Source organism: Anguilla rostrata, chromosome 6, assembly GCF_018555375.3.
Source record: "Anguilla rostrata isolate EN2019 chromosome 6, ASM1855537v3, whole genome shotgun sequence".
Lineage (NCBI taxonomy): Eukaryota > Metazoa > Chordata > Actinopteri > Anguilliformes > Anguillidae > Anguilla > Anguilla rostrata.
Genome location: NC_057938.1, coordinates 50,123,680 through 50,151,558, shown reverse-complemented (window position 1 = coordinate 50,151,558; position 27,879 = coordinate 50,123,680). Strand labels below are relative to the sequence as shown.

The 27,879-nt window shown below is 51.6% G+C and overlaps 1 protein-coding gene across 16 annotated transcripts in view; it reads left to right on the top strand.

Moving 5' to 3' along the window:
• The first annotated feature begins 1,506 nt into the window (after positions 1 to 1,506).
• Positions 1,507 to 27,879, top strand: part of afdna (afadin, adherens junction formation factor a) — a 117,212-nt gene continuing 90,839 nt past the window's right edge. For 10 of the 16 annotated variants that reach the window (XM_064340345.1, XM_064340335.1, XM_064340342.1 and 7 more), the window contains exon 1: positions 1,517 to 1,898. In XM_064340345.1, the coding sequence (XP_064196415.1) occupies positions 1,797 to 1,898 (102 nt within the window). In that variant the 5' untranslated portion in view covers positions 1,517 to 1,796. Of the gene's footprint in view, positions 1,899 to 27,879 lie in introns of all 16 variants that reach the window. The other 6 variants (XM_064340346.1, XM_064340336.1, XM_064340333.1 and 3 more) reach the window with 3 other exon arrangements.

Genomic DNA, 27,879 nt, shown 5'->3' with positions numbered 1-27,879 from the left:
AAATCATTACATTTCTAATATGCTATATGGAAAATCGTGAACAAAGGGAGCTAAGCATATAAGATAAAGTGGGGATACCACTTTGAATTATGCACAGTATATGATCTGAATAGAGGATAGCTGTATGTATGTAAATAGATATAATTTATTTTGTCCAATAGTGGCAAATCAGACTGGATACATCCTCAGATGTTGGGGTTTCAGTTTTGAGCTGTTGGAGGAATAGGTGTAGCACAGTGTCCTGCAGAAGCCTTTGTGTCCTTTGCTGGGGCGTGGCATTATGATGTAATGGGCCACTAACGTGATGCAAAACAGGATGCATCATGAGGAAGATTTGCCGCTTCATTGAAATGACTGCTGCTCAGAGCTGCACATCTGGGCTTCTCTCTCTGACTGTGCAATGCCTCATAGACGAATGAGCACGGTACCATTGAATAAAGGATTCACGTATAGCTGTAGAGTGTACAGTCATTTCGAGTCAATGCACAACCTCATGTCAAGATTAATCACTGCTAACAAAGCTGTATATATGTTGATTGTGGCTTTACTTGGCTATACCTTCTACAGCATACTCCAGTTACAATAGATAACAATCCGTACACTCTGACCTGGTTAAAATGGAATTAGCCAGTTCATGCTTTTGCTTGAGCACAAACTGAGTCAATTTAGATTTTTCTGTGTATCAAAACATTGTTCGTACATGTGTACAATAAATATAACATGGAAGCATTTTGTGTGGTGTGCAGATCTTTCTTTTCATACCATTACACGGCAAAATTTAAAACCATGATGGCTTTTTACACATGTTTCAAGTTTAATGATTGGCATGTGTATGTAGGGACATTTTACAGTTAGAACATTAGAGCCTAGCTGGAACTCAATCCAGGTGGCCATACGGTGTGTGTTCCCTCATGGCAGGTTTCCTCACCCAAATATCAGGCTTCCGTCCCGTTGGGAGTGTTTGTCTGGGGTAGTGATTACATAGCCGAGGCAGCGTGACAAATAACACATGTCTGTGCAAAGCAGTCATCTCAAAATAGAAGAGGGGGGTAAAGACAAGGTACAAGCATCCATTTCCTTGGATTTATTTAGCTGCAAGACATTTTCAAATGGAGATTGATCGCTGTAATTAGAAAATGGATGAAGAACTTTGTCTTCTTGATTTTTAAGGAATAATCCTGTATTTGCTAAATGAATGCAAATCAATTATGTACTAGTACAAGGATAAATGCATTGTAGGGTAGCAAACTTGAGCACTTTGTTTCTCTACAAAATTGAATATATTATTGTTTGCACACAACATTTGACACCATGGTGGTATGCAATAAAAATAGAAATAAAAAATAAAAAATAGAAACTGTATTTATGAAACGTACTGCAATGAATCTCCGGGAACATCCCTCACATACGGAGAGAATGTTGCGCGTTCCCGTATGAGGGCAATTCATTTGTTAAATGCGCGGTCCAGAGGGACTGGCAAACGTTGCTGTGCGAGTGCACGGTGAATTGTAAGAGGGGCGGGAACGCGCACTGAGCCACACGAAGCGCTTCCCGGGGAGAGAGAGCGGGCTGAGATAAGAGAGAAACGAGAGGCACAGAAGGGAACACGGAAACACAGTAGGAGCGGTTACCGAGCAAGGTGTATTGGTAACTACGAAAGATACGGACTCCGTAGACCCGTTTTACAAACCCAAATATTGGGTGCACACATTTTTTTTATCTTATAGTGGTCGGACTGGACGTGTTTATTGTGGACAAAAGGATTTTTTCTTGTAGAATACCATTCAGGATTGAGAATGTCGGGGACCAGGGAGGAAGAACGGCGGAAACTAGCCGACATCATTAACCACTGGAACGCCAACCGGCTCGACCTGTTCGAGATCAGCCAGCCCACCGAGGTGAGTCCGTGGACCTTCCGGGACCTACAGGCCGCGTCGGGATAAGACAGAAATCCCTGTGGGAAGCGAACGGAGAAAAAGGAGGCCGACTGTCTTATTTGAATAATCTGACTGACTGACTAGCTAACCGGCAGTGGAGCTAGCCAGCTAGTTAATACCTGTAGAGCAAGCTAGCCAAATAGCTTGGGATGTTTTATGTTACAGTGCTGCAAGGCAGCTCGGTTTGATTAATAGTTAGCGTGCTGGCTAGCTCTTAACCCATTACTAATAGTAAAACCAGTTTACACTAGCTGGCTAGCTTTGCGGGGAGCTGACTAGCTTGCCAGTGAGACAAGTGAATGCAATTTTAAGGACGCAGTTGCAAGCGCACTTTTCAGTTCAGTTGTCTGGATAAGACCATCAATATATCCATGCTGTATTTTCCATTACAAAAAATATAAAATGCTAACTTATCCGTTGGTGTAGTACAGTTAGCTAGCAAGCAATATCGCTGTATTGTCTTCTTGTTCTGGGGTGAAACTTGCGGTCTTCCCCAACTGGGTTTGCTAAGGTAATACTAGATTGCCATCTACGCTGGGAAAGGATAGAGAAGTTGTCGCTTTTACTGATTAGCAGGGGGTCATGAAGCGCAATAGTCATTTTTTACCGATGTCTTTAACGAGTACGGATTCTTAAAGTCTACGAACTAGCTAGCCCTAGTCGGTTAACCGTGTTACGCTAACGTGAGTGAACCGTGGTCGAGCCAGTCAGATTTTAGATTTGTGGCGGCCGTTAATCATTTTCCGGAGGCTAGGGAGGAAATTGTCAGTTTTCCACGCATTTAGCTAACTTTAGCTGGGTCTGTGAATTAGAGGATTAACGTTAACCAGACAGACAGGGACTTAATGGAAATGTGGTGTCAAAAAATTAAGTTTCTGTTTTAAGTTACTGTAGTTGTCTGGATTACATTTTGTCCACAGAAATTGGTTTGGTTGGATGGCTATGGGACGGGACTGGTGTTAGTTATTGATGAAAGAATGGTTTCCACTTGGAGGAATAAAAACAGGATTGCTGGAGTTTTTTAGGCGCGCATTAATTAAAGGGGGAGGTGGTGGGTATAAAAGGGGGTCGTTGTGGCGAGGCTCTGAACGGACTACTGGAGTTTGCAAAGAATGCAATGTGACTACTGCTGCATGTATTGAAATACAAGACCCCTGACATTTCACTGAACTGCCTACATACTGAATTTGAATTTTATAACAGATTTGCAAACCAGATTTTTTTCTGAGTGCCATTGTTTTAACTTTGGTTTACTGTACGATCGACTTGATTTATTGCACTTGGAAATAATAATGTCTGCCGCCAGATTTGTTTTTAATACGCGAAAATGCTCCTCTGTTATAACTTGACCTAAATGTCAAGGCAGTCAAGTGTGACCATTGTTTTCTCCAACTGCTACAGATAACAAGATGATTTCAACAGATTATGTTTATCAGTTTAGATTAGTCTTGTCAGTTTTAATACAGACTATAGCTAATCTCAGATGTGTGCCCTAAAAGGTGGTTAAAGGTGCTGTAATAGTTAATGGATGGGTTTATAACTGATTGGTTGCAGGAGGTGGGCTTTTGTAAGATATATTGCTGTTGCACGCTTCAGCAGTTAAGTGTATTGTCTCAGTACCATACACATCCAGTACAACTGGGTTGCCAATGAAAATGTAAGCAGTGTAAATGGCCATATCCCACACTTATTGCATGCTGGATTTTAGAAGCTGGTAAAAACTTACAAAGGTGCAAAACCGTGTGTCTGCATTAAAATAGAGTGTTCGTTGGAAGTGTGATCACATTTTTCAAGGAGTCACAAGTCCTGTAATCATGATTGGTTCATGCTACATTTAGTGTGTCAGTGATGTTTGGGAGCTTAATTGAAACGTGAATGCTTACCCCCTGCACTCCATACAAATATTTGGTCACAACCAACAGATTAACAGATTTGTTTAACTCATTATGGATTAGGCTATTCAGTGCTTGGACGTTTGTTTTCATGTTTTATCTTTCCCCCATTTTATGGGGGCTGTATTCTAAACAAATATTTGGTCTCTACCAACATGTTAACTGATTCATTAAACTCATTATGGATCCTATCCCAAGTGTTTGGCAGTCTGTTTATATTTTTTATCTTTTCCCCATTTTACAGGGGCTCCAGGCCTGTTTTTTGCTTTCTGCTACTGCCAACATGTCAGATTGTTAGTGGTAATTACTTTAGTGAAACTATGTTTCATAAACTACATTTAGCCTATCCTGCGCGATTAAAGGGTGTTTTTCATAGGAAAGTCTACTAATTTTCACAGGAAAAAAGTCAATGCGTCGCCTGTTCTTTAAGGTAATGATACGGTGCAAACTGTGTTTTCAGATATGTTCCAAGGCGGTTTGGCAGTTCACCCCAGCCCCCCCCCCCCCCCGCTTCTTGTCAGCATCTGAAAGAATGTTCCAACCGCTATCCGGGATGTGTGCAGTGTCAGTCCTCAAAGTGTCAACTAAAAAGTGATTTCTAAAAAAGAGCTTTGGTCTGTTGTTTAACCTGTCATGTGGTCTGTACGGAAATCGTCTTTAGTAACTTTATCTTTTCGTTATGCAAATGTACTGTAATAGCCTTTGGTTTGTCAGTACCTCGTTTGCTCAAAAATGCAATGTGTGCATAAAGGTTACTGGAACGTGGTCCAAGAAAGATACAAACAACTTCAGATTAGGCGTGCCTCTGGTGGTGCACATGAATTATTGTGGTTCTTTAATTATGAAAATGCGTGTTTGTGGCCTGGCTTCCTCCGGGGAACCTTTTAGTCTATGTGAAATATAACCTTAACAAAGAGGTGAATTGGTCACATGTCATAGGTGCCATTTTCCCATGGCATTATGAAATGCAGTGATGTAATGATTTCTGTGAATCCTTCGATTGAAACCCCTGAAAAATGTGTAAAATATGAACAGCTAGTTGTGACTGCTGACAGAGACACTCCCTCTCTTTGCTGGACTTCAGCCAAATACCAGAGATTTAAAGGGCTAAAACAAGCCAAACAGCATTTTTGTTTCCAATAGTTCATCGATCCTCATTAACTGAGTGGCCATGTAGAGAAGGGAAACTTGTGGCGGCTACAAATTTAGCGTGTCGTCCTTGAGTTTTTCCAAAGTTGCCAAGTTCAAAGTGTTTTTTGGCCTGTGAGATAGAAATTGTTGCGCCTCTTAACATCTGTACTAGGCAGCTGTATTCCCAAAGCGACAGTCTGCCTAACGTGTCACAGAAGTCCCAAGGTTTTTGTGCGGGCAGTTCATATCTCTTCAAAGAGCTGTTCATTTGAATACTTTGTGGTTTTGGACAAGAGTTTGGTGAGTGTTGTCTGAAATTAATGTCTCTCTTCTGAGAACGCTGACAAGATTTTAATTGGTGTTGCGCAGACCAGCGGTGCTCTGTTTGTACATCAAACGAACACAGCAAGCCAAAACTGGTCTCTAGAGCTATGGAACCCTGCCAAAAAGAGTGTTTTGGCTAAACATACGACGACCACTCCGGTCCTATTCCGAATTTACTCTGCGGTCCACTGACACATAGTTGCGGGCTGGGGTGGAGGCGGCCCATATCTTTGTGGGCCCGTAGCGTGTGTGGCAGTTTGTAAAGTTTGCCATTTGGGGACATGCAGAGTCCGCAAGCTTTAACTGGAACTGAAAAAACAACGGACGTGACCAAAGCACGGCTAAAACTGCACGCGGGGCAAGAACAGGCGCTCTTATCTCGATGGACGAGGGACGGATGGAAAACAAAACAAAAGAGAAACCTGGGAACCGATAAACACTACCTAGAATCAAATGAGTCATTCCAAAGTTTTTGTTTTCCTCTTAGTGACACCATAAGTTTAAAAAAAAGAAAACCCGGGTCATCCAGTATTTTACCAAGCTAATTTTAAGCTTGGTTGGGTGTTTAACTTCTGTGAAGCTTTAAGCGCGGAGTCAGCGAGCCTGAGGTTCACCAGCGCTAACACAAAGCCCCCCCTCCCCGCCTGCCTGCCCCATCCAGTAAAAAAAAGGTTATCTGCTCTCCTGCAGGTGGACGCTATCGTTCCGGTCCCTGAAAGGGTGGGTGAGGGGGCAGCGTCCCTTCCCCCCTGCCATTCGCCAACGACTTGTTCTGCTGCCATGGCGATTACTGGCGGAATGACGTTCTCTTGGACATGGGCAGAGAAACGCAGTCACGTCCTGTGATTGCTGCATCCTGCTGAAGATGAGGGATGATAAAATGGCCATCAGACTGTTGTGGTGTCAACTTACTTGTAGATAAAACAGAGAGGGCCTCCACCAGTCACAGTCTATGTTGGTAGCAACAATGAGTAATGCAAGCCGTGATTGGCGGATGCTGTCTCAAGGGTTGCTGGTTCGAGTCCCAGCTGGGGCTGGGGTGCCTGTACCCTTGAGCAAGGTACCTAAATTGCTTCACTGAAAATATCCGGCTGTATAAATATATAAATACAAAGTAAAAACAAAAGGTAAGTTGCTATGGAAAGCCAAAACATGATGTAATGCATTGGTTATTGTGAACGTAATTAGGCTGCGCAATTGGTGGAGCTCTCTCTGTAAGGTGACATCACGCTTATCCCTGTTTTATCCCCCTGGGTAAAGCCAGTGCTTTCTAAGAACTCTTCCAGCCCCCCCCCCCACTGGTAAACTCACACCGCCATCGATTTCTCCATTCAAGCCAATCAGTGAATTGGCCGCGGTATTCGCACTGGGTGCTGCAAAGCTCAGAACAGGCATAGCATGCCGTTTCTGGAATGCAGCTGATTTAGTTTTCCTGGCAGGTGGCACTCACAGCACAGGCAGGGCTAATCTATTTTCAGGTAGTCAGTCATTAAGGAAGTAGCGTGGCTGATTTGAGCCGGTCCGACCGCGCCGAACGAGGGACATCGGCTTCGGACGCCTCGCCCGCTGTGCGATCGCCAAGGCTCCTCCTCCGCTCAGAAAGGCTTTCAGCCACAATTCATTCTCCATTCTTTTCTCCAGGGTAGTTTTAGCTGCCATCAAGTCAGGGAAGGTTTAAACTAATAACAAAACAAAAAAAGGCCCTTAAATTTGCAGGTGCGTACCCCCGCCTGTCCGTGCGTAATGCACTGTGTTTTTGAAAAAGAATTAAGGTGTGGTCTGTGAACTGACTCATGAAGAGTGCAAGGTTTACACTGAAGCATGTGAGCACTGTAAACACGCAGAGTGAGTCACGCTGTTTGCCGTCGCGGCAGACGTGACGGCGTATGTTTAGATGTCGGCGCAGATTATTGGCTGAACTGTTCCCTCTCCTCGCTTTGAAAATGTCGGTGGATCCAGGGAACTACAGTGCCAACATTAAAATGTTTTATTTTTTTAAGCGTGAGCTGTGCCAATGGTCGCCTTGCCAAATACAAGCCTTGGCAAACGCGCGGCTCTCTACGCATTGAATCTAGTTCTGCTTTATGGTTTGTTTCAAACCACGATGGGAATATAAGTGCACTTCTGTGGTGTTACATCCACTCTCTTAAGGTTAGGCCAACTCCATATATACATTAAAAAAAAAAACATGATTTGGTCTCTAAAAAAATGATCATAGCCATGGAATCGACTCCAGTTGTGCTGAAAACAGGAACCGCTTTTTCACGCGGTGTTTACAGTAAAACATCTCTTTTACCCCGGTGGTCTTTTGCGGAATGTTTTCTCGTAGCACTTCCGATCCAGCGGTGGTTTCTGAAAGCGCCGGTTCGCCAGCATTGGGTAACGGACCATTGTGTTTCACAAGAGGACAGGACCCATGCTGTTAAACTGCTGGAGAAAGGGGTCGGTGGGGGGGGCACTGTTATTTAAACACGAATCGCTTGTCGGGCCACTTCATGCGAGGCCATTCCTTTAGCTTGAGCTGAACAAAACATTTACATTTTTTTTTGTACTGCCAACCCAAAATGGGATTCTGAAAGGAGCTCTCTTTGGGGGGTGGTGGGGAATGTACTCCCGTGTGCTAAGCTCCAGATCAAAGGCTGGGGAAAGGGCCTTGGCAGGCCAGTGTGCTCTTCCTGTGCAGCAGGGCCGCTGGGCCGGCCAGGTTAGCCCACGTGCGCTCCTCTGGCTCTTCTGAGCCAGGACGACAGCCAGGACAAGGATGGGTCAAAACCTGGGCCGTGTTGCTTGGCTCGTGGCCACTTGTGTGTTCTAACCGTTTGGTATTCGAAGTGGGAACACAAAGATCCTGGGAGGGAGAGAGAAAGGGAGAGGGAGTGAGACAGTGAGCCAACTCCAGAGCAACAGCAAAAACCACTGTAGACAGATCGCTCGCTTCCGCAGCTCCACAGAATCTCAACACTCGTAATTCTCGAGGACAAAATAATTAGACGATATCATTTCTCTTTCTCTCTCTCTCTCCTTTCCACTCTTCCTATTTTCTCCCTCAGAATTACTACACACACGTACATGCTCGTCCTCTGCTCGCCCATTTCCACAGTAAATGTACGCTCTGCAGAGTAGGGTGAGGTTTGAGGTGAGCCCACAGCCCCAAACTGTAGTAATCCTGATTCTGAGTCCTGATCTGTGGGGAGGTGGGGCTGGGCTGGGACTAGCAGAGCCTGACTGTGACCCACTGTTCTATCCTCTACCCTCCTCAGAGGTGCTCACTTTGCCCATCCCTCCCGGATCCCTCTACACAAGCCTGGCTCGATTTAGCTCATTTTCCTTTTTCATACAGAACAACATTTCGGAAGCTGTGAGGCTGCTGTTTTCTGTGGCTCCTCTCTGAATTCACAGCTGCGATTATTGTCGGTACGAATGGCACGAAGCTCCCGTCTGGCAGACCGCCTTTCCTGTCAGGAGATAATGAGGAGGCATGTGATTTCTGAGGGGAAAATGGGGGCGAGCTCTGGGTGGGACAGACTTTCCATTTTTGTCCCTCTCCACCTTTGACCTGGGCAGAGCGGTGGTTCTCAGTGGGGGTGGAGGAGGGTCATGACCAAAGTAACTTGCTGCCCATGCCCTACTTTCCGTGGGCATTCACGCGAGTGAAAAGACATTAACCTGTTATTAGCTGGCTATATATTAACAAGAGGTGCATCTCATATCGTGCACTTGCTCATTAATTAGGTTGAGACTCAGAGTTTGGTAAGGACTTGTTTGGAGTTAGTTCTCTGTCGGGCTGAGTTTATATCCGGAAATGTCCGGAAGTTTCTCCCCTGGCTACTGTCGTTCTTCCCTCACGTCCTCCGGCTCTCGCCGCTGCTGCACGTCCCCACGCGATCGCATCCGCTCGCCGCTTTCCCCTCGGCCCGGAGACGGAGACGCCGCGATCGTCCCGTTTCACTGCGTCGCCCGGCCACGCGCTCCAAACGTTCCGGTCTCCCCCGCCCCCTTTTGGGGACCGTCCCGTGGGAAGCTCAGCAGACACTGGGCTGAGAGGGCTGCCTGACTGGAGCCGTGCGTCTGAACTCATCCGTAGTGGCCTGTAATCCGGCAGAGTATCAGGTCATGTGTCATAAATCGGTAAATGACTAAATGCAGTAATATGGGATACACTGTAGATTTTGTGTGTGTGTGTGTGTGTGTGTGTGTGTGTGTGAGTGAGAGAGAGAGACTATGGCTGTGTGTGTGAGAGAGAGAGAGAGAGAGAGAGAGACTATGCCTGTGTGTGTGTTAGTCCTGTTGCATGTTTAGTAACATTGTTTCAGCCTGGTGTTGTGTGGCCACGCTGTGACAAACGGACAGCCCTCACTAAAATACTGCCTGTCGCTTTCGGCGATGCTGTACGACACTGTAAAAAAATGCGCCAGAATGCACAAGAGGCGAAAAAGCAAAAATGTGACCGTCTTGGACTTGATTAGCATTTTGGGCTAGAAGCTAGTTAAGCTACTCTGTTCATCAATCAGTCTGTTTTATCTTGCTTTTTTATCACGCGTTTCCTTTGCCACACACTCGGATAAAGGCGTCCCGTCGCTTTCTCTGTCCCTCTGATCCGCTTGTTTTGGGTGGAACTGCACTCTGACCGGCCCCGGGACTACACAAGCTCCCCTTTGTTGTTGCAGAGGGAGACGGGAGGAGGCGACCGATAGACCCCTTTTTAACTTGGGGGAGGTCAGCGCTTGTCCCTGGCCTCGGCCTGTCAGGGCCCATTAATCTCCTGGGGGGCCCATGCGGTCACTCTGGGCTGCGGGTACACCGCTCCCACTCTGGGCCCAGAGGAGCTCCGCTCCGGCTCATTGGCCGTCCCACCCGTCACTCAAGCGGTGGTCCGGGCCTATGTATGAGGTCAGAGGAGGCTTGCTTATGACTTAAATCGACCTCAGCGACGGCTTGTCTGTCTCGATCTAGAATTTTTATTTTGCCCTCTAAAGCGTTGCGATGCTGTGTTTTGGCTGGGCCCAGTGTCTCCCATCAGGCCCGTTGTCACAGGGCTTTCACACGTGGGAAAAGGGAGTGACCGTGTCCCTCAGTCTGCTTAGCAAAGGGAAATACAACTCTCACGCCCACCCCTGTTCCGTTTCACTTCCTGAGAAAGGCTCGTTCTTTGTGCACAATTTCTTCATGCTACGACCCTGCCTACTATTTTGCGGTCTTTCACACGTCGAAAAGAGCTTTTGTGTGTGTGTGTGTGTGTGTGTGTGTGTGTGTTTTGTTTTTGTTTTGCACTCTCTTAGCGGCCAGGCGGTGGGTGTTGGCGTGCGGAATGTCTTGGGTCGGTGTGGAGTGCTTTTGGTTCCCCACATGTTTACCCTGCAGTTTATGAGCCTGCTCTCGGGGGACCTAGAGGATTCCCCACCCTGGGCCCAGAATGTTTGTTGGCTGAGGCGTGGCCCCTGTGTGCTGTCACTCTGAGCCTGGAGTCCTGGGCTCTGTGCTTCAGCTGGAGTCCTGGGCTCTGTGCTTCAGCTTTGTCCTGTTTCCTTCTCCTTTCTCATTCTACACTCTTTTCTTTCTGTCTGAAGTGGAAAAAGTCCTGCACGTATCTGAAAGTGCAGTAGCCCTGACCCCCCCCCCCCCCCCACCCACCCATTCCCAGATCTGTGCACAAATATAGCTGTATTTTCTGTCTGTTTCTTTTCACTGTAGGTTTAGTGCTGTGCACATTATCCAGAATGATGTTAGTAGGCATTTTGGCATCTCTCCACCAGTTGGAACAGCGAGTGTTTTGGCACACGCAAATCCCTGACCTATAAAGTAGATGAAATCATTATACTCATGGGCCCATGTACGATGTTCGCTGTACTGAGGAATGCAGAAATATTTCGGGAGGGGGTTGGGGCTCCACCCTTTGGTTGCCACATATTATCCACTGCCCCCCCCCCCCCAAAAATCTCTGCTCTCTTTTGTGTCGAGGCCGCATGGCAAATTCCTGGCATAGCCAGTGCGCTGTAATGCGAGCACAGTCCAGGCCATTAGCCCAATGTCCCACGCACTGGCACTGACGTACACGGCCTCTTTCCCCCCCGCTGCCTTTATCCCGGCGAAACCTCCTTTGTCTTCTCCGCTGCCCAAGTTTCGTGGCTCTCATATTCGTTTGTTGTTTTTGTCTGGATGTTTCGCTCAGTTTTTGTTTCCGCGGGAATAATGCTCCATTGTGCTGCGATTTGCTTCGTGCGCTCGGGGAATGTCACGTCTCACAGTGTGGACGTTTGCTGGGGGAAAGAGTTTGAGCAGCGCGTTCTGTCCACTTTCCCCACTTTCTCGCCTTGGCAGAAGCAGATTTTGTGGCCACTAAATGCGCTTTGCTGATTGTGCAGATGTCATAATTTATCATTTTACTTTACGAAAAGTTGTTTGTTTTTTACCTGGGCGTCAAACTACCTAGAATTCAGTTCAGTTGACCGAAAGGTGGCACGTTGGATTCGCAGGTAGGATACTGCCAGTCCTTGCACAAGACACTTGACCTGAATTGACTTGGTATATATCTGTGAGTGAGCTGCTCTCGATAAGGGTGTAATGTGATGTAGAACTCGATGCAGCAGCGTTTTTACCCACTGAGCTCGGCTTGGCAGCTCACCCACATACGGGGTCAGCATGCTGCCGTGGCGACCGCGGCTGACGCTGCACGCTGAGGTGCGCCGCCCCCGCCGCCGGGCGAGGGAAACGCCCGAGCTTCCGCCCGGCCGCAGTCCGTGCAGCAGGAAAGGCTTTCGGCGTCATGGGTGCGTGTTGGGGGGGATGGGGTGTTTGTGTTGGACGGTGAAGATAAGCGGGCCCATCCTGTGAGGAGGGGGATGGGAAGGGGTGTAGGGGAGAGGGAGGGAGGGAGGGAGGGAGCAGGGTGGGAGATAACGCAGGAATGAGAGAACAGTTGGGCTCCAGCGGAAAGACTCCCACTCCCTCTGTGGCTGATAAAGGGCCCTCTCCATTCCAGCCCAGGCCAGGGGAGAAGAGAGGGTATGGGGGTCACTGCCTGGTCTAGGGGCTGGAGAGGGATGAGGAGGGTATGGGAGTGTAGGGGCATGGGGGGTTCTACTGCCTGGTCTAGGGGCAGGAGAGGAGAGAGTATGGAGGAGAGGGTATGGAGGTCACTGCCTGGTCCAGAGAGGAGAGGGTATGGAGGTCACTGCCTGGTAGGAGGAGGAGGGTATGGATAGCTATAGGCAGAGAGGAGAGGTAGGGCTCATGGGGAGGAGAGGTGAGGGATGGCAGCGCTTGTTGGTCAGTGCATGGCAATCTGCACGAGGGTTACGTTGTATTCGTTCGCATTAGTTCAGTGGGTGAGTTAAAACGGGGACTGCCTAGAGTGCTGGGTGTTGCAGCTTGTTTCATCTCTCTCCTTTCTCCTCCTCCTCTGTCTTTCTTCCCACGTGACCTTTGACCAGCGGCCCCCCCGTTAAAGCAGAGGGGCGGTGTGGTCCGAGAGCTTTGACAGGCCCCTGGCTGGACGGTCCATGCGAGGGCCCCAAGCGGCGCTTGCCGAGAGCTGAAGCGGCTCAGCCGGCAGACAGCGTGCGTCAAAGAGACGCCTTTCCCGCCCAAGCACAACACAGCCGCGCGCCTGTTTGTTGATCCAGATCCGCGCGCCTCGCCCCAAAAACGCCTCTGGACGCGAGGGCCGATCCTTCCCCGCGCAGATGTTGTTTTGCTTTCGGGCCCCTCAGACGGCGTCTCCGGCGGTAGCCCGCCCCGCACGGCCCGCCCGCGGGAGCCGCGTCGATCGGCAGAGCGAGCAGATGTCCGCTTGCTCGGAGCCCCGGGCGGGGCGGGCTGGAGAGTCGCGGGTGCGGTGGAGACCTCAGACGTCTCCCCGCCGGCCCCGGTGCGGACAGCCGGGCCGCCCTGCGGTGTCTGCTTCTGGTGGGTGGCTTTGGGCTGGGCGCAGACCCGGCTGCACCTCAGCACATGCGCTCGTTTCGGGGGAAATGAGTTCCATATGAGGCCCTGCGCCCCGGCGCTCCTAAAAACAGGGCCTGGGCGGGACGGTGCTTTTGCGCAACCCGGCCTACGGCAAAAAAAAAAAAAATGTGGGAGCGGAGCGTTAACTCGAACTGGAGGGAGGCACACGTCTGTTCCGTTTGCGCTCAGAGCCGTTTTGTTGGGACCTTGCGAGAAGGAAGAAAAATGGCAGTGGCAGTCGCTGCTGTTGTAGCTGCTTTTGCTGCTTGTTCAAAAGTTGTTTACAGTGCACCGTCAGTCAGATTTTTTTCAAATGCTCAAAGTCCATTTTTATACTCGACGCTTCACTCTGTCCATGCTCAAATGAAACTGAAAATAAATTCTGCTAATCGAATGCAGTCATGGTGTTGGCTGAGGCGCTGCAGTTGGATTCCTGTGAGATCTTTTCCTTGGCACGCTTGTCTAAACAAGTTATCTTAACGGTAAAAACGTTGTATGCTCTATGATATACACTTGATGGTCTTGCCTGTGGTAAACACACAGCGCTTTGTACTCCTCAGCTTCCATAGCGGACACTCAATTAATACGCGGAACAGTTAATACGCGGGTGACTTGACACGGTACTTTTGCCCGCCGTGCCTTTGAGTAAAATTGAGTTTTGTGAAATTCAGTTTAACAAATTGAGTTATCTCCGCTCTGGATAAGCTGTCTCAGGTGTGTGCCAAGCCACTGCTAAGCTAAGCTAAGCTACACCTGGGCTCCCCATTGGCACAAGTACAAGGGCCTTTAGAAGTCTAAAATGTAGACGGTGATTGGGTGTGTGGCAGACTGCTCTTGTGGAGGGCGCGGAAAGGTTGCTAACGGTTCCCCTCGGCTGCCGGCTCCTCCGCAGAATTTTCATCATCGATGATTGGATAACGCGCGTCGGCATATTTATCCCCCCCCCCATGCCAAAGTCATTTCAAGGCTTGGTTAAGCGGACGGGGCGCTGCTGCATAAATCAGAGGGGTGTCCACAGGGGCGTCCACACAGCACGACCTTCGGAGGGCGATCGATGAGGTCAGCTGGACAGGCCAAAGGACAGTATCCCGCCCCCAACCTGCAACTGGAGAAATGTTCGCCTCCATGTACATTCCTTTCACAGGGAGCGTGGTTTCCACCTTCTAGTACATACACTTGGGACTTCGGCTGTGTCAATATCGGTGTGCATCAGTTTGAAAATCGGCTGAGGACTGAGGTCGTTTGCATGGCTGAAATGCAGACTTGCACTTATCTGGGACAACTTGACTTAACCTCTGTTTGTCTTAACTTACTCCTGTCACGTTGACGCTCTGGAAAGATGCCTCTGGGCTCAGAAGACGGGGGAAATTGAATTGGAGAAAGGGAAGTTTCCCCTCCATTACGAGGTTAGGGCCACGGCGGCTCGTTCAGAAAGTGTCTCTTGTGTGGCCGAGCCCGTCCGCCCGCGCGGCGCGGTGAAAAGAGCGCTTGTGCGCGCTCGTCGGTCCTCCTCGTTAAAGGAGGCTGAATGATGTCCCTGGCGGAACAATCGCGCGCCTGTGCTCGCCCCGGGCCCGCTCCTGCGGCGGGGCCTTTTTTATGGCCCTGGACCACGGCGCTAACTAATTTAGGGACGTGGCAGAAAAAGCAGCTCCCTTTGTTTTCATTAGAGGCCACTACGTTGCACGTATGTATGTGTGTGGGGCAGGATGGATGCGCCAGTTCGTCTAGCTGCCGCGCGTGACCTGTCGAGACTTGGGTCTTCATGGACTCCTGGTGCGCTCAGCTAGTGAAGGTGCTTGCTCTGTTGGCTAGGCGATGAGGACTTGAGCCAAGGCTGTGATATTAGCCAGCTAAGGCTGAGAGCCTTCATGGCTGGCCCCACAGGGCCGAGTGAGAGTTGGCCAGAGTTCGGAGAGTTTCAGCTGCGTCCCCTCCAGAGAATCCCAGGCCCCCACGGGTAGCCTGTAGTTACCGACAAGAGACACACCTGGCCCTCCTGTAGGGTGGGAAGGGTGGGACAGGCATAATTTTTTTCTTTATTTTCTTAATTTTATTGACTTAAACGCACACTCTCACAGCAACGCCCTGGAGTTCCCCTGAGTAGCTTAACCAAGGTCTTTGGATTGCGGTGAGGAAACTGGAGTACCCAGGAGAAGCTCGCGCGGGCACGGGGAGGGCATGCAGACTCCGCACATAAAGGCCCCGGCCGGCACCTCTGTGCCCTCCTGACGGGCAAGCGCCCGTCCTGCAGCTGCAGCACTGTTTGTGTGGGGCGTGGCTGGCACCGTGCCCAGCCTGGAGGCACGGTCGGGGGGAGAAAACGGGGGGTTGAGGGGGAAACTGTGCTCATCTGGTCGTCTTCGGGCTGCTGTCATGTCCGATTTTCTTGCGCGGTTTTCAGACGCGGGGTGAACTGTAAGAAGGGGATTCTGAAGGGACCCCATCTGCCTGTTTGCTGTAATAAACGAACGTGTGATATGTGACACTTTAAGACGGCCCGGATTGAAATTTCTCTGCACGTCTGTCGGCTCGCTAGGGAAGGGGAGTGGAGGGTTTTCGGGCTTTTTCCAGTGAAGCAGCGCGGTGCCTGCAATACAGATCATCGCAGAAATCTGCATTCTTCAGCCAAGCCTGCCTTCCCAGGGCTCTGCGCTTACAGATTTTTCCGAGGTGCAAAAGTACACACAAGTTGAAAAATTTAGCAGCGCACTAATGCGTCCCAATTACTAGATGTGCTCCTTAAATTATTTTTACAGTCCGCGCTCATCAATTTTCAGGAGCAAATGCTCCCAAAATGGGAGCACTGTAGAGCCCAGAAAATGTATGGTTTCTTTGTACAACTGTCTACAAATCTGCATTCCAAAAATTGGTGGTCTGCGTTGCAGCATTTTTCAGAAACCCACATTACTAGTGTAAGGTGTGCTTTAGGGATGTGCTGAGCAGCAGCACTTGTGCTGTCCCCTCCCTGTCCTCAGGCAGTGCAGTGCGACGAGGTTGTGTCCGTTTCCATGGTGGGCAGCGGGGGAGGGCTCTCTCCTCCGGCCTGGCCCCGTTCTGCCCTCCGGATCGGGTTCGGTAACGGCGATATCCCAGGAGTCTCGGGTGTCGGGGAGGAAAGGGTTCCGGGGCGATGCGCGGGCGGTTAAAACCGCAGAGCGCTTAGGCGGTTGGCTTCGCTGGAGCGGCAGGGCCGCCTCGCGCCCGTGGATTTACGAGCAGCCGGCGAGAGAGAGGGCCTTTCTCATTAGACCTGTGGCCCTGTGCAGAGGCTTCAGGCCCGGCGTAAATCACTCCTCCGCCTGGCAGAGCTAGCGCTAGCGCGCCATGTCCACCAGCCCCCCGGAAACAAGCGCTTGGCTAACGGCTAACCTTGATCCGGCGGTTCATCAAGGCCTGTCTCTGAGTTTAAGTGCTACCACCCCCCCCCCCGCGGTGATGTGGCCCATTGCTGCGTGACAGGTCGTTCGTCTTCGAGGCTCCTCCCTGCTGTCCCCCCCCCATCCCGTCCCGCACACCTGGAGCCGAGGCCGGTGGGCCACGCCCAGGTACCCGCGTGACCGGGGGGCCAAGGCCGCCTGGGAGCGAACGCACCGCGGCCTCCCCTCCACGGCGAGACGCCTCGCTCAGCGGGCGTGGCGCCGTGTTTGCGCCCAACGCAGCCGAAGCGGTTCAACTGGAGTGACCCGCGCTAGTACTGAAGCGCCCATCGTGCTAACGTCGAGGCTTAAGTAACCGCGCGGCCGCGCGATTGGTTAGCAGAGGGGGCGGTGGAAATGTGCCCTGCGAATCGAGAGACTCCCCCAAAAAGAGCTTTTCTCATCGGCCTGCTTTCCCCGTGAAGTCACCTCTGCGTTCCGCTCGGAAAATATTTGCTTTGAAAAGAGGCTCTCTCCCCGGGCTGCGCCTCTCCCCGAACAGTCACGCCTGAAACGCGCTCCGTCCAGGAGGTCACGCTAATTACCCGAGCGCGGGAGGAGATGACGGAGCGCGTCTGGAATCCGTCTGCTGTGGGGAGAACGTGGAACCGGAGCTTTATCAGATCGTCTGTCATCGGCTCCGGAACACCTCTCAAACCGGCCCGCAGAGTCCCGCGGTAATGAAGGAGCCCTTTGTGCGCGCCGGTGGGACCCAGCCGGTCGGCCGGGCCGAGCAGGCCGGCCCGGGTCTGCAGGGCGAAGGCTGCGGGCCTCGTTGCGTCTGAGTGACCGCGGCAACGGTGTTCCTCCGGAAGCGCCCGTTCGGAAATCCCCCCCCCCCGCCTCCCTCCCTCCCCGGGCCGCGGCTCTACCAGCCGTCCCAGCGTGGCCCAGGCTTCCCTTTGACCCAGAGGCCCCGTGCGCCGTTCGCTTGAGGCTGCGCTCATGCGTCGCGGATAAGGCGCGAGCAAAGGTCGAACCATGTAACGCGCGACATTTCGCATTCTGATCAAGGCGGCAAAAAAAAGCAAGATTGCACATATTTAAACGACGGGTACTTTCGCTTTTGAATCCCGATCGAAATGCAGGAGACCTGTTGTGCGAGTTTAGGCTTCGCAGCGCTGCTTCTCCTCGCTGCCTCGGCTGGGCTTTGCGCTCAGAAAGTCGTGTCGGTGGGGTGGTGGGCGGGACGCTCGAGAGTTTCAGCGCATAGCCCCGTTTGATTTACAGCGGAATGTCAGCACACTTTGAGCAAGGGGGGGAGGGTGGGGGGAGGATTAGCCCTGTTTTCTGATCCGGTTGTTGCCCCTGTGGTGGAGCGGGAGTCGCTCAATCAAACTCGGGGAGCCCGCCTCCTGCCCCGGGACGTCCCGCCTGCATGTCCCTGCAGGCTCCCGTGCAGCGGCTCGCTGATAAACGCGCCGCCTGGCATTTTAATAAAGGCTGAGGCGCACCCCCGGACCCTCCGGCTTGCTTCCCGGGTTCGGCGTGTCCCGGACTCTGAGTCAATATTGCTCCACGAAGCCCTGAGATTTAGTAGGGGGCCCCGAGATCTCGCGTCGGGGGTCTTGTGTAACTGCCGCGTTTGAAGGTCCCCCCCCCCCCGCGCCCCACCGGGCGGGTTCAGTGCGCTCTCTTCCGCCCACCTCCTCCTTCTCTTATTGCCGGAGCAGGGAGGATAAGTGGGCTGGCTGTTTGATTCCGGTTGCTCCGGGCGACATCTGGGTTTTCTCATTCTGGGATTTCCCGTTCTCCGGTGGAACCTGGTCCACCTCTCCCCCGCGCACAAAGACAGGAAGGGGGTTTAGGTGGGGGCGCGCGTCTGGAGGCGGGGGGGGCTCCACGGGGTCGTCCACAAACACGGGGAGCTGCGGGGAGGCTAATCTTTTTTTTTTTTTTACCCTTGCTCTCTCCACTCAGGCCCCCTGACCTTTGACCCTTGGGGCCTAAAGAACCGGTCGATAAAACTCGGACGCACTATTTTAAAAGTGCGCCCGCGGGCTTTTCAGCGAATCGGCTGCTTTCCTCGGCTGGCCTGTTTTGTGTACTTCGCTGCCCTGCCGACACGCAGATAAGGGACGCGCTCGCGGGAGGTGTCGCGCGGCGGGCTAATCTCGCGCTGATAACCGCCAGCCCCCGGGTCACGACCGCAGGCTTCGGAATGCCGCAGGGCACCCCGTCCTGGCGGGTGACCCCGGGCCCGCCAGCTACGTCTGCCTTATTAGGGTATGGCATCCAATTTGTGTTTGGCTCCCATGTTAGTTCTGCCGAATGAGGTAGTCCTACTTTTAGTTAAGCAACTGCCGTTTTGGAGCTGCCTGTCGGTCAGTGGTCTGCCCCTGTCGGCTTTTTGCTCTGGAGCTCTCAGAAGGGGAGATTGTGGCACAGAACAGGGATAATTATGGGTAATTCATGCTTGGGCGGTCCATCAGTAAATGCCTTTGTCCTGTGCGGCCATGCTGGCAGCGGTTTGCGGTCCGTCTCGCGTGCGACTGGTTTCAGCCAGTTCTTCCGCATGCCGGCTTTCTCCGGACTTATCTCGGGCCAGCCTGACCCCGATTGGCTGGTCACGTCACATGATTTTACGGAGGTTCAGATGGTTCCTGAGGATTCAGGACCAGCGTTATAGAGTTCTGAATTGGCCAGGGTGGTGAGAGTTTTCCCATCGACACACAATTCTGATGTTCAGGTGCCGCGTGAGGACCGGCATGTAGGTGTCCGAAAAGCGCCTGTTTTTCTGCCCGCAGCTCCTCCCTCTTAAAGTGGTCCGTGCTGATGGCTTTAGCAGGTTTTGGGGGTGGTGGGGGGGTGCTGGGAGCGCCCACTTGCTGAGCACTTGCGCCCCGCTCCCCCGGGCCAGCGGGAAGCCGTTTGTCGGGCCGAGCCGTGACGCGGCGGAACGAGCCGGTCCCTGAGGCCTCCTTCGGCGGCGCTGACCCGCGGCGTGAGTGATGGAGTGCCCGGAGAGCGCTGGGGGCCGCGGGGGGAGGGGCAGCGGGTTTTACAGGCCTCTCCGTCCATTACAGAGGCCTCTCCCCTACTGTACGGAACATGTTACTTCAACACTACACAGTATATCCATGTACATACATCAGTGGCCTCCAGCCCTGGTCCTGGAGAGCTACAGGGTCTGCTGTTTTTCATAGTGACATAGTGACATGAATCAATTAGAGCAGTTGATTACACAGTTAACTCAACTCAGCTGGTGTCTTGGGTCTCAATTGGGTGCTGATTTTAAGGTGAAAACAAAAACCAGCAGACCCTGTAGCTCTCCAGGACCAGGGTCGGAGACCACTGACATACATGATCCAGTTAAATGATATATTTTGAAAATACATTGCTGTGCATATCATATTAAGTAAAAGATCTATGTACTTAGTATTCATTGCAGTTTATTCCATTTCCTACACTAAGAAAAGAGGTATGAAAACGTGCCTAAAAATGTACAAACGTTTGTCACTGGGATGGTACCCTATAGGTACATAAAATTGTACCCCTAGCTAGCAATACATGATAGCGCTGTACATTCAGGGGTCTTAAGGCTTGTTTATCGTGGCGTGGAGAAGCGGCATCTGCAAATAACTGCAAATGACGGCGCGTGAGAAGATGGAGGCCTCCGCTGGCTGTGCGCACGGCGCGCGGCGCGCGGGCTGATGGGTAATCAGAGCTCTGCCCGGCGCTAATTGCGGAGGTGAGAGCACAGCTGGCCTCGCGAGGCGGAAAGAGGTTCGGTCCGGCGCCAGAATTGCGGGGTACGACAGTCTTATTTATTTATATACACTTCATCTTGCTTTGTGCGCTACGGCGTCTCTGCTGCTCAACTTAGGCACAGAACAGGATGAAGGCTCGTATTCAGAACGTCATCAGCAAGTCTTTCTTTCAGCGCATCTTGGACTGCAGGTCTAGTCAGGCGACTGGAGGGGTCTGTTCGGTTTTGTAGCTCGCATGAAGAGATTGTAGCCGAGTACCTCAGACTCACCGTGTGACTGAGTGCAGAACATTCAGTTTCTCTTGTAATTCTTTATTAACGTGTCAGCGACACCCAGAGAAATGGACTGAGCGAGACGGGGAGGGGGAGAGACAGCGAGAGAGATGGAGTGGGAGGAGGAGAGGGGGAGAGTCGGAGAGAGAGGGAAGGAGAGGGGGAGCGAGGAGGGAGAGGCAGAAGTGCACCGAGGCTGACGTCACCCCATCACGGCTCTGACGAATCGGCCCCATTAGACCCGAGCGCTGATTGACAGCTGAATACACCCCCCCCCCCCCATCCCATCATGGGTGACCTGCTGTGAGGAGTCGGGAGGGGGGGGAGGGGGGGGCAGAGAGCCGGCCCCTCCTGGCCTTTCTCTCCTCTTTTTTTTCTTTCTCTCCGCTGGGTGCGCTTTAGTCATCCCATCCCAGACTCCCCGTTCGCAGGATTAAGGTGACCGGCGCGGCGTGGCCGAGAACAATGGGAGGAAGCGAGTGATGTCACCGCTCCCATAAGGCCGCGCTCGCTCCTCCCCTGGACTGATTGTAACTTTGAAATGGCCGGTGACCTCTGTCACGTGAGGGAAGTGAGCGGTGAGCAGGCCTGAGGCCCCGCCCACACCAGCTTTCCTCTGGAGTTTCCCTTTAACAGCCGTGTGTGTGTGTGTGTGTGTGTGTGTGTGTGTCTGTGTGCGTGTGTGTGTGTGTCTGTCTGTGTGCGTGTGTATGTGTGTGTGTGCGTGTGTGTGTGTGCGTGTGTCTGTCTGTGTGCGTGTGTATGTGTGTGTGTGTGTGTGCGTGTGTGTGTCTGTCTGTCTGTGTGCGTGTGTGTGTGTCAGTGTGTGTGTGTTTGTCTGTGTGCGTGTGTGTGTCAGTGTGTGTGTGCGTGTGCTTGGATGCAGGGGGTGAGAGAGGCCCCTGTCAGTTGACCCCAGCAGCTAAACACAGCTAGTGTAAATGAGCTAGTTGGCTGCCATCACACTAGTTTTCAATTACAGATCTGCTCCAGCTGCAAAGCCAAGTTGCAGTACCACCATTTTAATTTCAGTTCATGGGTGAATGATTTCGGGAGGTCTTTTATATTTAGTGTCGTGTAACCAAGTGAATCTATAAAGCCGATTTGCCTCCCGAAATACGGAATGGAATACAAATGGGGCCTGCAGGTCTATTTTAGAAGTGAATATAATGAATAGTTTTTTTTTTCCATTTCATTGTTTCATTATTTATAAATGAGCGGGGATGCATTATGTATTTTATTTGGCCTAACTAATCTGCGTGCATTATGCAGAAGAGTGTAAACGTTGCTACCGTGTCCATTATGCAGAGTGAGCGATTGGCCTGTGCTTGTCGCTTTCTTTACTTGCGCTGTACAAACGCATTGTCGGGGGGGTAGTGGGGGGGTGCACTTTGAGCCGTAAACACGCTGATGAAGGCACAGTCGCCACGCAGGGACGGGGACGGATGTGTGGCACACAGACCTGCATTGTTCGGCGTGAAAGTGGGTCAGAGCCAGCCACCGGTCAGAGCGCCCTGTAATCCAAGCAAACGCGCGCTCTCCTTATAAGGCAGCGTTCGCAGGGCGTCTGGTCCACCGGCGGTGAGCCGGTGCCGATCGGCGCTGCTGGCCTGACCTTGGATTCCTGCGGGTTCCACAGAGTTTTATCTGCGGGTAAATGTTTACACCCTCCGCCCCGCGGCCTCATGGGTAACTGGAGAGAAACGGCGGCGGATTCCGCCGGGAGGGCGGGCTCTGGAAAAGTCTGAATTTGTCGGGCGGGGGCTAATGGAGCGGGGAGTTCACAGCCGACGCCCTGCGAGCGCGGCCTGCTGTCTCAGCTGAGTTTGGAGGCGGGGTCAGGCATTACGCATTCCCTCAGAGAGGGTCCTCATGAGGGCTGTTAAAAATGTCCACTTTTTCTGTGCTTGAGTTTGTGGTCCCTGAATGGGGTGGGGTGGGGGTGGGGGGGGGGGGTTCATAGCTTCCCTTTGGGTTTCATAGCTTTTAAAATGGGTGCAACACACACTCTTGCATTCACGCTCAATCTGTCACACACACATACTCACGCACACGCGTTTACTCACGCTCAATCACCCTGTCACACACACACACACACACACACACACACACACCTCCGGTAATACTCTGAGGAGCGGTTGGGAACCCTTTTAGCGGGCGTCCCGCTGTGAGACTGGGGCGGGGGCGGCGGCAGGCCGTCGCTGTGCCGTCTGACTCCTCTGTGACACGGCTACACGCTGCTTCCAGCCAATCGGAGCAGCCGTGTGCCCCCCCCCCCCCCGCGCTTCTGGCCTGTCCTCAGCTGCCTCTGCGCGGCCGGCTGCGAGCGAGACACAGCGGCGGTGTCGCGGTGAAGAGCGGGCGGGCTGGAGCTGCTGCCCCCAGCTCCTGCCGTTACCCTGCTGTGGGGACCAGAGGCTCCAGTGCCTCCCGTAGGGTGACTGGCACTTGCCCCTCGTTCAGCAGTGTTCAGCCCATGTCCTGGAGAGCCGCAGGGTCTCCTGGTTTTCGCTGTTACTCAGCACTTCATTGATCAGTTCCACCAGTCGAATGCCCGGTTAACTCAGGACATACAAGCTACTATTATGTGTATGTATATAGTGAAAATACCCCCGACCAGTAGCACTAGCGTAACCTCTCATTTCTGACCCTGGTGAGTTTTTATCCGCAGGCGAACGGGAGTGTGGTCGCTTCTGTACAGCCGCTGGTTGCCTGTCGGGGACCCCCCTCTCGTGGGCAGCAGAAAGACGCCCCCCCCTTTGCCAGGGGGGCAGCGTGCCCGCCTGCCTGCGATCCCCGCCGGGCGGGACGGCTGGCGCACGCGGGGGGCTCTCCGTGGGCGGTGGAGTGAGCTGGCACTGCGGGCGCTCTAATTAAACACATTAGCCCCAGGGGGGGCGTTAGCGCTGACAGGGATCATCAAAACGGCCATAAAACCCTCGTAACCTGGGGACGTTAGCGTCAGGGGCAGTGGAGACCCGGCTTCGGCCAGCCGCTCACCATCTATTGCTTATGCCAGACATGGAATTTGCTGTGTCATCAACTTGAAAGCTGGAGGAAAGAAGAAAACCCCTGTCAGAAAAGTGAAGGTTTTTTTCACTTTTTAATTGGGCCCTCGCTCGCTTGTTTGAGAGATTTGAACCGCTGCTCGAAGATGAACCTTGTGACTCCAGTCCAGCGGGCTCGAGCAGAGCAGGAAGAGGATTCTGCGGGCGTCCAATCGCAGGGCATACAAGGTTTCGTTTGGCTCTCTGGCAGAAAACGGCACCGCAGCACGCCAGATATATTCTGAGGGAAGATGAGTGGCGCACACTTCTCTCTTCCGCTCTTTAATACGCTGCTCTTCATCTTTAGAGCCAGGGAAGCACTGCGCTTGGAGCCTGAATCGAGGCTGGAGGGCAGCATTGAGAGCTCTTTCCTCACAGACCATCTGAACCTGTGTCCTGGGGCCTGTGATGATGTCACTGGGATGGTGTCACCGCAGTGTCACAGTGACTTTACGGTGTCTGTGACACTGTTCACCCAGAGTCTGTCCTGTGTGTCTTTACTTCCTAAAATGAGTCCAAGATCCAGACCTGAGGGCCCTTGTGTTGTTTCAGACTGGCCTTCATCATACTTGCAGTGCACTGTGGGAAGGCCTGCCAGTAATGTTTTAGACTGCCTTCATCAGAACTGCGGTGCATTGTGGGAAGGCCTGCCAGTAATGTTTTAGACTGCCTTCATCAGAACTGCGGTGCATTGTGGGAAGGCCTGCCAGTAATGTTTTAGACTGCCTTCATCAGAACTGCGGTGCATTGTGGGAAGGCCTGCCAGTAATGTTTTAGACTGCCTTCATCAGAACTGCGGTGCATTGTGGGAAGGCCTGCCAGTAATGTTTTAGACTGCCTTCATCAGAACTGCGGTGCATTGTGGGAAGGCCTGCTGTGTCCTCTGTAAGGATTGGAGAAAGTGGGCTTTGTGCCTTCAGCATCTCATCCCTGCTTTCTGGTGATTAATCTGTGCGAAATGTACTCAGTGTGAGAGGCAGACTGTCAGAAGAAGGTCAGTGATCTCAGAGGAGGGTGATGTCAGTGCCGGAGAAGCCCGGTGTTTTGACAGGCTGTCCTGCAGTGAGAGTTTGGGAAGAGGCGAAAGTTCGGGGGAGTCTCTGTGTAAATATCGCAACACTTCAGTGCAGAGCCGGACAAAAGCAGCTTTCAACGGAGCGAGGGCGTTCTGTGTTATTGTACGCGCCGGTCATCGTCTGATCTGGCAGGACAGCACATCGCACCACGGAAACCTTAAATTCCACTCACACGACCTCACCGCCCCGCCCCTGCGCCCCGACACGCAGGGTCCCGGGCCGGGGCGCAGGTTCCTGCCCCCCCCCCCCCCCCCCTTTAAACCGAGGGGGTTTGAGCCAGCGTGTGGGCTCCTCTGCAAAAGCAATTACAGGCTTGGGTTTCGTCAGATCCTCTCCGGAACATTCCTCCAGCGCTCCGTCTCGGCCTGGTACGGGGGGGGGTGTGGGGTGTGGGGGTGGGGGAGTCTCTTTGTGATACCGCAGTCCGCTGGCTTTCAAGAAGATGCAGACATCAAGAGTGTGTCTGTGTGCCAGTGTCTGTGTGTCTGTGTCTGTGTCCCTGTGTGTGTCTGTCCCTGTGTCTGCGTCTCTGTGTTGGCCTGTGTGTGTTCATGTGTACACAGCACCCTCCCTCCTGCGTTTCACTGGTAATCTGAGCCCCAGTGGAAATGACAGAGAAGAATGAACACAGCATCATAATCCCAGTTTTTACCCGCTGACAAATTATACACCCGTTCTTAATCTCTGTCAACAATGACTAACCCATACCAGCGTTAAACCCACGTAAACAGTTCCATTGGCTGTTCAGGAAACGGCATTCTCCTCTATTACACTGGCGCTTGGGCCTTTAAATATTTATTTTAATCCCATAATTGAACTTCCCTCCCTTCCAATCTGGAATGGCCAGTCGTACGCAAGGCCCCTCCCATCACTGTGACATCATCTGTCAGTTTGGGAGAGGGGAGGCTGGGCGCCTCTGGGGTTCGGTCCCAGATTAGAGGGGCACGTCACTTCATTGAAAAGCACTGCACTGTCAGCACAGGCTTCCCCTGCAGCCTGCGCTGCTGCTTTTATTACCTTTGACAGACCGGGCTTTTCCTGGATCTCTGCTCACATCCCTCTCTACTCCCGTTTCCCACAATTCCCTTTAAAGGAAATGAAAGCAAAAGAAAATCCTTAGGCGCCTTTATTTACAATGACATTTGCACCTAAAATAAAATCTGTTTAATTTTCTGTGTGGATATGCCATTGTAAATACAGACCTTTCAGTCTGAAAAGAGGCACTTGGAACTCTTTTCTTTTCTTGATTTATCCTCTTTGAAGTCTGAGTTATCCATCTTCTGATGATAGGGGTTTGTGAATTCACTGCTAATCAGTGGCAATCTGAATCTTAAAGACTTTAGCATAGCATGAATTTAATCGGGACCAGAATCCGACCGGTGCTGAGATACGCTCAGAGGCCTGTCTGGAGGGAGGAAGTGTTTGTGTGGCCTCAGTGTGATGTCACCACAACCTCCCCGAAACGCCCTGGCTGGCCAGTGGTTTAGGGATTGGAGAGCGTTTAAGGGAGCTATGTGTCACACATTTGTTTGTTTATGTGGCTTTTTGTGTGTGAGTGTGTGTGCGTGTGCGTGTGGTTTGTGTGTGCGTGTGTATGGGTGTGTGTTTTTGTGTGTATATTTTTAGTGTGTGTGTATTTTGAGTGTGTTTTTGTGTTTTGTGTTGATGTGTGTGTGTTAGTGTGTGTGTGTCTGTGTGTGAGTGTGTGTTTGTGTGTGTTTGTGTGTTAGTGTGTGTGTGTGTGTGTGTGTGTGTGGGCAGTGGCTGCGCTGGGTTCCAGGTTTCCGTGGTCAGGGTTTAATCATTAGCAGAAGGTGCAGACGCCCTTCAAGAACAAACAGAAACATTCCTATTGCGCATAGCTTACATGTGCCGTAGCCTGCGCTAGGGAAGTGCCTCCACATTCACGCACCATGTTTTTGAAGAAAGCAGCCTTGAAACAGTTAACCTGAGCATTTTACGCGGAACGCGTTTCTATGGGAACCCTTTTTTTAAAGTTAATTATACCCTTAAAAATAGAAATGCGGAATGAACCTTTGATCCCCTGAGCTGTCTTAATATGTACGCACCTGTTATGCCCAAAGAAAATGATGCAATAACAAAAGTTTATGGTTGAAGGAATTTTATGACCAAAAATGTAACTGTCCAGATTTTGATGTTGTGTTGTCTCTTTGGATGTTAGATCTTGTGCACTGTGAATCATTGGGTTGTAGATTAAAAGGCTGCATTTTATTTTATAGGTGCTATTGGAAAAGTTTCATTTTTGCAGCGGTTTCTCTGTAAAATCCAGTTTCTAGTTTTAATTGAGAGGGACTGCATAGATGTGTATACTGTGGGCGGTAGCACTAGTAAGGTAAAAAACCTTTTTGTTCGTTTGTGTAAAAGTAAAACTATGTAGGCCTACCTCTTAGAATTATCATAGAAGCATGGAGATATGCATCACTTAACAATGAAGATGGTTTTTAAAAATTAACTGAACCTAGAGTATTGTGGGATTAACAGTACCAGTAGCCTGGAAGTCTTGTTGTCTCCCTATTCATTAATGTTTAGCTGTACACATGTATTCTTTTGACAAGAGAAACGCTGAGCTCAGAATTTCAGTGTCTGTTTTAAAATTATGCCCAGTAAGCATTTGATCTTTAAAGTAAACTCTGTTCATTTAGCTGGTTGTTGAGCTCTGTAATGCTGGGTGGGGTATCTGCATGTAGCTGGTTAGAGGCCTGGACTGTGGACGTCCACACATTCCTGACATGCCTGTGCGGTCGCTCGGTCCTGATATGCGCCCTGATCGATCGCCGCTCTCTGGACGCAGGGCTCCGAGCGGTCCTCCTTATCTGCCAGGCTGTAATTGCATTGGATTGATTTCCCCACTGCGGCCATTTTGTCTTTAATGGAAACTGGCCCGCAGAGCCTTTCTGGCTCGCTGTGGAGTACAGGCCTGCGTTATTCGGACGGCCGGCAGGTTTGCCCTGCCGTTCCTCGTCTCCGTCGGGGTGAAGACGGGGTCGGGTGAAAACGGGAGCCCGGGTTCGTTTCTCCCGCGCCCGTGCTGTCTGGCACAAACCCGCCTGCTTGCCAAATACCCGTTTGCTTGCGCCGTTTTTCCAAACGAGCTCATACTTGGCAT